We start from the raw sequence: 12,778 nt of genomic DNA on the forward strand, positions 1-12,778 counted from the left end.
AAACCCGGAGAGGCTGGCCAAGCCTTTCTCTCATTGCATCACTGTTACACTGACTGTCTTCCATCTCCCTCAAATTATAAGGACCCACTGAGATAATCCAGGATGATCTCCCCATTTGAAGGTCAGCTAATTAGCAACCTCAGTTCCATCTGCAAATTCAGTTTGCCACGTAACCTAACATGTTCACATGTTCCAGGGGGATAGGGCCATGGATGTCTGGGGGGCCATTATTCTGCCTACCACATCCCTGGACGAGCAGCATTTACATCAACTGGGAGCTGATTAGAAATGTAGAATTCAGGACCCACCCCAAGCCTCTGAATCAGAATCTTCATCCCAATCAAATCCCCAGGTGATCAGAATGTATTTTAAAGTTCAAGAAGCCACAACTAGACCGTCTCTAAGATCCCACTTTTACTTCCCATAATTCTATAAAAACTGTTTCTTTTTTCCATCTTCAAATCTGCATTATTCTTTCTCCTCCTGGTTTCCTGCCCCCCCACAAAAAATGTTAATTTTGATTTGTACCCCTGGTGTTAATTCCCCAAAAGTCAGCCAAGTAGAACATGACAACACCTCATGCATATTTTTCACTGGCAGGAAGTAGATGTTAGAAAAGGCAATTAAATTATGGAATTATCCATGATGCAAAGGTACTGGTCTGCAAAGAGTATTTTCTTCCCCAAGAAAATTCATAGGAAAACTACCTCCATTACTGTGTAGATATTAGTGGCCCAGCAAGTGAAGCAAGGCGTACACAGATGAGCTGTTTTTAAGGCATCTCTGAATGGCTCAGCATTTGAGAAATGTGACCAAAGCTGATTATAAAACTCCTTTCAAAGTTGCAGGAACGGCAAACCCATAAATAACTCCAGTTCCCATTGGTGTGAGGAGGAGGTTGCTGGTTGCTTGATTGCTGTCCTTATCATAGGGGATAAGGTTAAGCTCACCTCCAAGATTGCAGGCTTCTTAAGGAATGAGCCAGCCATATGCTGTGCCTGGCACCCAGGAGGCACTCCATACATTTTGGGCTTGAATCCATTAAGCTTTTTAATAGTGTGTAATACTTAATTCTTAATTAGAGATGCACTTAAAAATGGATAAGTAAAACTAGAATATGTCAGTAACCATCTTAGTGGACTCCCTGCTTCCTTTTACTCATTCAGTCAGTCATCCATTCTACAAACATTTATGAATCATCTACTGAATGCCACCCGTTGCTCTAGACACTGTGGATATAAAAATATACTCCCTGTCACTCAGTAGAACAAGAAGTCACGTAAGTAAATAATGGTGGCAACGTCAGTGCTGGAAGAAGTGTGTGAGCAAAGGTCTCAGGCCTCTCTTCTCCCAGCTGCCATGTACATTCTAATGGGACTTATCTTTAAAATCTTCCTTTTCTCACCTTTGCCAATTGGGATTAATTATTTAGCTTTATTATTTTTATTTCCAGCCCTGACTATTAATGTTGCCTCCAGGCATACCATACTTGCTCTAGAAAATGAAACCCTCTCAAACTAGCACAAGTTAAAAAAAAAAGAGAGAGAGGTTATTATTATAAAGGTCTGGCAGCATCTCATGAGACTTCAGGAAAAGTTAAAGGAACAGGAAAGAGAGAAAGTGAGGCAGCTGCAAGTCCAGCCTCTCTTCATCTGCCCTCCAGCTTCTCTCCCTTTGTGTTGAATAGCTCAGACCTTCAGTCTAATTGGCTCACTTTGTCTTTTCTAGCCAGGCCACTTCCTGACCACTGTAATTCATTTTCACTGTGTTCTGATTGCTTCCTTCATAGCACTCACTTAGCACGAGTTGCAGTGATATATTTTAATTTCTATGTTTATATCCATTTCCCTCTCTAGTTTTGGCAGTGACCATATCTGTTTTGTTATGGCTGTATCCAGCCACTAGTGCAGTGCCTGATCATAGTAGATGTTTAGTAAATAATTAAATGAAAGAAGAGGAGGGGGATAATATCACATTAACCACCCTAAAGATAAACTTAGACTTCCTCATTGTACCAGTTACACCATAGAGAAGGGAAAAGTAGGGACAGAGTCTCGGGTCCATGGACCCCTTAGCAAGTCTGTGGAGGGAGGAGGTTCTCTAAGAAAAAGGGTAGACAGAGTAGTCTTCCCCCAAATACGTCTCGACCAACATTCAAGCCACATGGTCTTTCCACTTCAAAGCCACACCTGGAGGGACCCCTTAATGCAAATGCTCCCACTTTTTTCTTTTTAAAATCTATTGAGTAGCTAATATATGCCAAATTCTATAGGAAACACTTTACAGGCATCATCCCTTTCCATTTTTACACAGACTCTAGAAGATAATATCCTCATTTTACGGCTACAGAACCAAGCTTCAAAAATTTAATTAGTTCACCCAAGGTCATAGAGCTAGAATGTAGTAGAGCCAAGATTAGAACATAGGTCTGTCTAACTCCAGCGCTCTTTCCATGACATTTGGCTCTCTATAAAGTACTCTCCCTTACTCGGGCAAACTTAATTCCTTCTCTGTAGTAGCACAGTGCCCTGTTCATAAGGACAATACAGCACTTATTACCTACTTTTATTGTAGACATTTCTGGCTCCACTGCTAAACTATGCCTCCTTACAGCAGAACTATATCTGGTTTTTCTTTGTATCCTCAGCTCCTGTCATTTAATAGGGGCTCAACCAACGTCTGTTTGCTAAGGTGAGCCTTGGAAGGATAGACAGGGAGTTACTGTGCTTTTTCATATTTTTTAAACTCCACAAAATACCATGAGTACCTTATTCTACAGAAGTAAAATTGTAAGAATGTAAAAATCTCATAAATATTCCTCCAGTCTCTGTTACTGAAATTTGAAGAACACATATGTGTTCTCCCTACCCATATTATGCTTAATGACATCAATCAAGTGAGACCTGCCCACTGTTATCATGGGTGGTAGATGCAGAGTGCTGGGATTGTCCACACACACACCAATGGAGTCTTCTTTTGACTCCAAGCAGCCGCCTGGTGTAGCTACAAGTTGGCATTCTCTCACTCCACATATATGTATTAAATGCCTACTACGTGCACCATATTAGTTGTTTGTGAATGGGCATGGTGATTATCCAAAAATGGCCAAGATGAGGATTCTGCCCTCACGTTGCCTGCCATCTGGGAGATACAACACACACACACAAATACTGGAGCTATAAAGGAAAAGGGCTAAGACACTTGCTGACCAGGGGCTACAGGAGTTGAAGCAACGATGACCTCTGGCAGGGAGTATGGAGAAGGATTTCGTGGAACACATGGCATTTCACCTGGAATGTACAATTCAGATACATCTTAAAAAAACTCAGCCTGGGGGTGGGGGCTCACAACTGGGCATGGGGAGCTTGTCTGTGAAGGGGTAAAGTCGGGCATTTAGAAAGCAAGTTGGAGCCCAATTGTAGCTGGCCTTGAATGTCAGGTTGCAGATAATGATCTTTATTCTTAAGTTCTTAAGGAAGAGGGTTAAATGGTCATGAATATACTCCAGGAAGAGCAGCTGCCTGGGACTGAATTGCAGGGGAGAGACTGGAAGCAGAGAGAGCAGTTATTTTATGTTTATTTGATAATGCCGGGTCTTTGCTGATCACACAGCTGTGTGGGTGGATTGAAAACTTTGGTCAGAGCCACTTTTGAAACTCAGACATAGTTTTAGTGACTCTTTAGGAAGCCAAGAATAATTTCTAAGGGTCATCACAGCCAGGCTCAAAAGATGCATAGTATGAATGAGGAAATCCATTAACAGCTCTTAACCAGACATCTCAGGGACTGAGAAGGTAAGTTAGTTTGGGAAACTGAAACCAAACAACGTCCATGAAAGTCACACTGCCTCACTGCCCAGTTAGTGCAGGCAAAAGGCCAGCAGGGCGGGCCTGAGGCTCAATGGGGCAGAGCCTGCAGAGTCAGATAGGGAAGCCCCAGAGAGAGGAAGGATCATGACTAAAACACTCAAGAGGTGGCATCAAAACATCGTGCTGTTTCTAGATAGCACATTGACTTTGCCAAACCAGAGTAAAATTAGCAGAAGCAAAATAGGGGAACATAATTTTGGGAAGGTAAAACAGTTGCTAAATGAACCACTAACTAGCCATCTTGACTGTCACCCAACAGCGGCCACCTGGTGGGACCACTTTGTTTATGGCATGAGAGCCCTTTAGGGGTGCAGCCAAGTGCAGCTTCAAACAGTGGCTTAGGTGTTAGCCTGGGCTGTGACAATGAAGTAAAAGGCTGTGTGTGTGAAGCTGCGCCAAAAACAGCCTCTGCAAAACAGCCGCTGCGGGCATGAATTTTATGAGTTCTCCGTATGCAAACTACCATTAGTCACGCATTGATTGATCCGTTCCTCCAGGAGCATCCGTGCTCGGAAGCTTGGTTTCCAACTGCAAAGGCAAGCCTTTCAGTACAGCCTCACCATAACTCTTCCTTGGTCATCCACGCCTTATATTTAAAGCTGTTCATAATGATGGCTTTTTTTTTAGATTAAAATGCTTAAACCCTTTTTGATACCACTGAATTATGAGTAGTGACACAGTGAGGTTCCTTTATTTTTATGTGCACATGTGAGTTCACACAATTTCTCCATCTTTCTCGAAGACATTTCCATAGGAAAATAAACATAGTGAATTTATAAACAACAGGCTGAGAAACAATGCCGCTCTCTCCACATTAGCCAAGTCAAGTGATTAAAGCAGAAACAGAGGTTGGCCCAGAAATTTACTAGAATTCAACATTGCTATGTGATATCCAAGTATAAGCAGAAACTATTTTTTTCCCTTTTTTCTGTAAAACTCGGAATACCTGTCCTAATTAAATGTCTTCCTCCAGGAATTGCATCTGATAGTCAGTTAGATTTGATATCAGCACTCAGTTATTGACAGTTTTCTAAGGATACAGTCAGTGCTAGGATATACAAAATGACAAGGATAGAAAATGTTTTCTGTGCACATCTTACCATGTATTTTTTTCTTTTAAAGGAGGATAGGCAAGAGTAGTATAAACATCTAAAAAGGAAGTATCTCTACAAGTAGTGGTTTATTTTGTGTTTTGCCTTAACATAATACAACACTGTATTTTGCAGGGGAGAGACTGGAGGCAGAGAAAGCCATTTTTTATGTTTATTCCATAATTCTAGGTTTTTGCAGTTCACACAGCTATGTAGGTGGATTGAAAACCTTTGTCTAATGTAACTATAATGTAGTTAATACAATTACTATTATATTAATTATATTATTTAGATGTGCCTGATGTGGTAATAATGATGGTGACTATTAAGAAATTTTATGTAATATGAACTAAGCCATAGTGGCTTAAAATAAATGCTAGATTTTATTTAAAAGAGCTATATTGGAAGGGTAATGTAATCTTTAGGTATAATTCCAGTGCACTGGTAACAATGCGGCAAATACTATGTATTGTTGGACACATTCTGTTAATGACCTTCCTGGGCTGGATGGAGGGAATTTTTTGTGGTTTTTTTCCTCCCCATCTTGGCCTCTCTCAAAAACAAAACCAAAAACAAAAAAAAAGCTCAACAAAAGGATAGTTGAGGGATGCCCACAAGATCAGAATCCTTTGCACAGCCTTGTAGGCCCTGTACGATCTGGTCCCTGCCCGGTTCTGATTTCCTCTTGTGCTCTAGAAGCCTAGCCTCTGCCTCCCTCCCTAATCACGCCCAGCTCCTCCCTCCTCATCCATGCCTTGCTCCTCACTCATGCTGTTCCCTATGCTCAAAATGCTTTTCCCCTTCCCCTCCCACCCATCTCTTCTCATTCATCCTCCATCCAGGTCTCAGTGGATAAAGTCATGTAAGTCGAGTCTCCCTGTCATATGATTTTATACCACTTAAATGGAATTTATAGGCATATATTTATGCAGTTATTTGGTCAATGTGTAAATCCTCCTCTAGTCTCTAAGTTCCAGGAAGTTCGATGGCTTGTCACATAGTAGGTGTTCAAAAAATACTCACAGAATTGGATTTTTAAAGAAGATACAGAGAATAAGTGAGAAAGAACTTAGATTTGAAGACGTTCTTTTTTTAATGGATGCTAGGAAAACTAAGAACAATGAAATGTGAGAATAGAAAACAATCTATTGATTGTTTTGATCTATTGATTGTATGAGTCACACACATACAAATATATAAATATATATATATAAAATATTAGAGTCCTCAGTAAAACTCAAATATTTAGCACTTATAAAATGTCAAGATTCAAAACCAGCTTTCTAATCTATAGTGTCAGCACCTTTACAAGTCATATACCCACCTATGCTTGTGCTGGGTGGGTACATGACAGTAGCTTGTACTATTATCTCATTACAACCTAAATACTCTTACATGCAGATCTATATGGAATAGGTGATCTGTTTTCTAACATAATCAGGAAATAGGCTCTGCTGTTCAATGAAATGTTCTGGTCAATAGCATCACATTACACATACCATACCCATTTAATCCATATTCTGTGAATCCAATTATACTAAACTGCATTTAACTCTGAAACCCACTGGTCATAATTTAACTGCTGATGAAAACATTCGAAGACCGTACAGTGCTTTAATGATCACTTACCTTTGCACCATGCAGTACTCTAGTATTTGTCAGTAGCAGCTGCATTAATCCCTGTGATAGAAAATTGGGTGAACCAGGTTTTACTAAAATCAATAGAACATTCTGTAGTTATTGCAAGTGTTGTGAGATAAAGGTCAATTAATTCTAATAGGCAAGAAGAAAGAATATATGCTAAATTTGACTAAGAAATGCATATATGTCATTAAACATTGAATATAAACTTTAACCTATTGAAATCCTTAGTGGATATATGTATTTACTTTTACTGTTTTCAATGTTTGATTTTCAGAAGTGTGTTCACAAACATTTTTTGGACTATAAGATTACCATTTCAAAAATACAATGCTCCACATTTTTGTATCTTTAAACATTAATGGAATTTCACAACACACTTCTGTGACCCTCAAGATGACTGTTTCCACTGTGCAGATAGAGAAGCTGAGGCATGAGGCTATTTCTGTACATTTTCTAAAGATACTCCCTGAGCCAGTGGAAAGGAAGCCTGAGACAGAAAAAGACTCTGTGTCCTCACTGAGAACACATCTTGTATGCATCTGTAGTCTTGGGGGAGGGTAGATTGAAAAACCAGAGGTGGCTTTTCACACATGCTCCTACACTCCTACAAGGAGGTCTTTGTAAAAATGTGTACACAAATAAAGTGGGTATCAAGGTGATTACCGGGATGAATTTTCACTAGTCTGGAATGCCTTGAGTATGCTTGATGGCAAGAAGGTAGATTAGTTGGCTTTTCAAGGCCTTTCTAATAGTTATAATTCTATCCAGTGGGCAATTCATAGATGAAAAATATTTAAAGTGTTCACCTTTCTATTTCTTTTTTTTTTTTTCTTTACAGATCTATGCAGTTAGATCAGTTGTTCCCAACAAAAGCAATAATGAAATAGTCCTGGTGCTACAACAGTTTGATTTTAATGTGGATAAAGCCGTGCAAGCCTTTGTGGATGGTAGGTATACCTGTGCCCTGCAGCTGAAGATGTTAGACCTAAATATTCCAGATATTCCATATTTTTTTCCTTAAATGAACTGAGTGTCAATTCATTATGAGTACTTAGGTCTCATAAAAATGTGCTGGGCTTCACATGATCACACCACTGCACTCCAGCCTAGGTGACAGAGTGAGACCCTGTCTCAGAAAAAAAAAAAAAAAAGTGCTAGATTTTAAAAACACATAGACATACTCAATAAGAATAGAATTTGGAAGTTCTTTATCTCTCATTTAAGGAAAAACAGACTCTAGATAGTTTTCAAAGGATATTGATTATAGTGCTACTACTTTCCTTGCCTACCAGCCATTCCAATTTGATATTAAATGTGTCCTTGGCCAGCAGTGACTCACGTCGATAGTCCCAGCACTTTGGGAAGCCAAGATGGGCAGATCACTTGAGGCCAGGAGTTCGAGACCAGCCTGGGAAACATGGTGAAACCCTGTATTTATTAAAAAATATATAAAAATTAGCCAGGCTTGGTAGTGTACGCCTATAGTCCTACCTAGCTTCTTGGAGGCTGAGGCGGGAGGATGGCTTGAGCCCGGGAGGCAGAGGTTGCAGTAAGCTGAGATCACACCATTGCACTCCAGCCTGGACGACAGAGTGAGACTCTGTCTCAATAGATAAAGAAAGAAATAAATGTGTCCTTTATTTAATATCATTCTTATGAATGGAGGATAATGTATTTTGGTCCTTATCTGGAAAGTCTTCTCACTTCTCCAATCGGCATAATTCTACTTGGCTGTATTACTGGAATTCTTAAACTTGATGCTTATGTAGTCTAAGAGGACTGGTTTATTCTTTAATATCTTTAGTTTATGATTTTTAGATTGCCAAATTAATGAGAATATCAGTTAATCTTACCTCTAAAATCTTTTTGCTTTATTTAAAAAAATTTGTTGTTTAGGTAGTCAATTGCCAGAGATGTTACAAAATCTAAAGTCTCAGGAATATGTTTATCCTATAAATTTACAATGTAATGCTTTGGATTTCCTGTAAATTATGGGGAAATTCTCCTCTCCTAATCAAATTAAACAAGTTCCAGTTTTGAACAAAGATCTCTTACTTGTCCTTAGTTATCATATGTCTTCTGTCCTGGCATTAGTTTCTATTTTGTAAATATGGGCAAGCTACACATAATCTGTCAAATAAGGTCAAGGAAGACCTGCCAGCACATTTCTCAGTTGTATCCTATTTACAGTTTGTCAAGGACAGTTTTATTTACTTATTTTCCTAGGAGTAGAATAACCTTCTTGAGTTTCTAAAAGTATAATTGCATTTCAGGGCAAGGTCTTGGAACCAAGCAATATGCTCACATTCTGATATCAGCAGTCAAGGTTTAGGGTCCTAATTGAATTAGCAAATGGTTATCATTCAGTAGACCTAGAAGCAAATCCGTGGTGCACAACTTTGCTCACTGTTTTTCCCTGCTTCATATACTAAGAGATATATAATTTTTAGTCACGAGAAGCAAATAGTAGAGAATGCAATATTAATCTAACTTTGCAGCATTGGGTGCAGTTTGTCTCAAAAAATATCTGGAAAGAAGCACATCCTGGATCAGATACATTCTCTTTTCAGATTTTACTTACCAACATCGCCTGCATGGAAAAAAAGCTTTAGGAAAGGAAAAAGGCTATTATCCCCATTCCTTGCTACCCCCACTTAGATTGAGGCCCCCCATGTTCCTCATCATGAAAGTTTTTATTGCAGCATGATCTTGATGAGATGCACAGATGCACAGTAACTGATGGACTGTCATCAAATCTGTTTATATTTAAACAGAGCACCTTGCTTGTCCTTCCTGAAATTTTCACCTTGTCAATGTTGAGATCTCATTAATAAAACTCTTTGATTGCTGAGAAGCCCCATGAGAAGTCATTTTGGTTGGGGAGCGGTAGGAAAACTTGATTTAAAAATACTGGGTGCCAGGAAGGTGGCTCATACCCCCAGCACTTTGGGAGGTCAAGGCAGAAGGACTGCCTGGAGTTTGAGACCAGCCTGGACAACATGGTGAGACACTATCTCTACAATTTTTTTTTAGTTAGTCTAGAGTGGTGACACATGCCTATAGTCCCAGCTACTCTGGAGGCTGAGGCAGGAGGATTGGTTGGACCCAGGCTGCAGTGAGCCATATTTATACCACTGCACTCCAGCCCAGGCAACGGTGTGAGACCCTGTCTCAAAAAAAAAAAAAAAAAAGCCGAACAACTGACAGTCAAAAATATTTCTTAGGAGTCATTTATGAGGCATACAGAAAGCACTCTGAGTGGCTGAAAAACTCCAAGCCATTTCAGTATAATTAAAATTTAATAATAACAGTTTCAAAATCCTCTGTAAATATGGGTATTTCTTCTTCAAAATTAGTCCCTAAAGCTCATTGTCCAAATTACAAATAGAATGTATATCAAAACATGACAATTAGAGGACTAATTGAATATGGCAGTTGTGAAAACAGTGAGCAACTCAACACCACCTTCTGATTTAAATGAACAGTATTTAGCATTTTAAAATTTTAGTTTTATTTAGAAAACTGAAGCATAGCTCTAAGAACTGCCCTAATTATTATTAACCAAGACTTACCAAGAAACCTAACGAAAGGGACTTTCTAAATTTCTTCAAAAGGAAAATGCTGTGAAACATTAATTCTCTGGACAAATTAGAGGAAGACCAACCCAGTTAATGAAAAGTCTGAATTATAGCTTACTTTTAGGTGCAGTCTTATTATTTCAAGTACGTGCAACTCAGACAAGTCTAAGAGCGGCATTGAGTTGGAAACTTTAAATAGATAGAAATAACTAGCCTGTCTAAACATTAGTCAAAGCCATGTGGCCTGCTTATCTGACAGTGACAGTAGACTCAATAATTGGGACCCTACTAATTTGAAATTTATTATAAAGACCAGCCTGAAATTTATCTTTGTTTAGCCAACATACTCCTTGTGGAGAGCTATTAGTATATTTAGATTAGAGCTATTAGCATATTTAGAGAATGCTTAAAATTGTTAAAAGAATACACTTAAAAGATCTACTCTCTTTTAGAAATATTGTGCCTATTTATCTAAAAACAACTGATGTCCTCATTACCAATAACTTGTTATTGAAACTACCTTCAGCACAATTGGAATGAATGAATGAACTTTGTTAGAGTATGTGGAAACATGGGTTACAGCTGGCTAGCGATAAAACATTTTTTTAATGTCTTGTAATTTAATTAGGCATTTAATTTATATGTAATTTAATATAATTTGAATATAATTTAATTAGGTATCTTCTCTGAGTCAGTGCAGTTCTACCTACATATGTGAATGGGATGGACAGAACCTGGGGCCCAACTTTTCACTTAATGAACTTATTTTGGTTTCGAGGTAGAAGTCTTGTAAAGACCACATCCCATCTCTATCCATGCTAACTCCAGAGAAACTAATATCATTGTAATATGTCTTCCTCATCCCCCTGCAAGATGTGAACATATGAATAAGGACAGAAAAAGAGAAGGAGTAGCCAAATAGAAAGCTGCGATTCACATTGTTAATAATATTCAGAATCCCATATTTGGTTCAGAAGATTATAGGTATTTTTATTCATATATCAAACAGAATAATTTTAATTCTACCTATGGCAACAAAGCTGCTAGAAAATTCTCAAGATATATTTCATTTTCCCTAAGACAATATAATGATAAAAAAGTAAGCTTCATGTAGTAAGGCTTAATATTTTGATAAAACCAAGATCATACAGTGAATTAAATGAAAATCTGGGAAATAAAAAATGAAACTGGCATTTTTATTAAGATAGGATGTATCAAAACAAATGAAAAAGCCAAAAAGAAAAAAAAAAAAAAGCTGCTACCAAGATGGAAAGGCAGAGATGAATTTTGTGTGGTGTTTTATGATGTGAATATTTGTTGAAGATTCTTTGTCTTTATCTAGGCAGTGCAATTCAAGTTCTAAAAGAATGGAATATGACAGGAAAAAAGAAGGTAAGATTAATATTGATTGTAAATTGGTAACATCTTCAATCAAAACCTTCATGGTTGTTATCATTTTAACAAGGCTGCCAGTTTTTTGCTTCTTTCAAATATGTTAATATATACACCCAGAAAGCTTCCAAATTCATGACTCTCATAAATTACCAGATACTCTCACTAGTAATGCCCTTATTTTCTGCTCAGTGTTTTTAACAACCAGGTGTGCTTAAGAAGCCCCAGAGTTGTTCTCTTTTTTAAGTATAAAGGGGAGCCCAGCTGGAGAATTCAAAGGATTCAAAACATTAACTTGCCTGAACGTATCCTGTAGCACAAAGAAAAAAATTAAGGAGTATGTTAAAGATACTTGAAAACCTCTAAATATATTTTCGCATGTTTTTCCACCTGAAAGAAACTGTCCAAGGCTGCCCTGAGATGCTTTTTTGGCTGAATTCTAAGATAGATCATTAATAAAAGAAGAAGAAAAGAAAGTGCCTTAGAACCATAATAAGTAAGGGACCTTCTTGAACACTGCTCTTTGAGAACAAAGGGAAGGGGATTTTACTGTGTCCCATTCAAATTGGTATGCTTTCTTGTCAAGTCACAAAGGGCCTGGGATTTCTGGGAGCTCATGAGATGCATCTGTGCATACACACTAGCAAAAGTGTGCCGCTCCTTTCAAAGTAACTGTTCCACTCATTCCCGCTATGACACAGCAAGGCCTTGTGTTTCGGTTTTCCCAGGATACCGTACGCCAGTCTACCCTTCCCCATGGGGGAAGATCACAGGCCTGCAAAACAGGTTCTGAACAAACAATAACACAGTATTACTTTCATAAAACCTGAAGATTACTGAAATTACAGGAATCATCCTTTCCGTTTTTCTCCTCCTAGTTTCATGTAGAATAGGAAAATTGTGAGTTTTTTTTTTAACCTTTGTATGCCACCATCTTTGACAATCTCTGCTTAATCTTTAATCATAGCTTCCCAGGCCTCTGTGTGAGGTGAACATGATTTGCAAGTGATTGAAAGGCAGTATTTAGACTTACATAGAAAAATTTCAAATGTGTGGTTTGGGTATTAGATTTTTCTGATGTGAAAAAAAGAGCAGATAGCAGCTGCAGACCCAACTCATTACTGAGTCTCCCTCCTGGAGGTTGAAAAGGAAAATGGTCTCCCAGCCAAGTAGATGTGAGGCTTGAGAGCCAGAAGCCGCTGTG

The 12,778-nt window shown here is 38.4% G+C and overlaps 1 protein-coding gene across 9 annotated transcripts in view; it reads left to right on the forward strand.

The window, feature by feature from the left end:
• SPATS2L (spermatogenesis associated serine rich 2 like) overlaps positions 1-12,778 on the forward strand; it is a 171,939-nt gene that overhangs the window by 97,548 nt on the left and 61,613 nt on the right. For all 9 annotated transcript variants that reach the window (XM_007965779.3, XM_007965777.3, XM_038001792.2 and 6 more), the window contains 2 exons: positions 7,443-7,551; positions 11,525-11,574. In XM_007965779.3, the coding sequence (XP_007963970.1) occupies positions 7,443-7,551; positions 11,525-11,574 (159 nt within the window). The remainder of the gene's footprint in view (positions 1-7,442; positions 7,552-11,524; positions 11,575-12,778) is intronic.

The sequence above is a fragment of the Chlorocebus sabaeus genome, chromosome 10, assembly GCF_047675955.1.
Source record: "Chlorocebus sabaeus isolate Y175 chromosome 10, mChlSab1.0.hap1, whole genome shotgun sequence".
In the NCBI taxonomy this organism is placed as follows: Eukaryota; Metazoa; Chordata; class Mammalia; order Primates; family Cercopithecidae; genus Chlorocebus; species Chlorocebus sabaeus.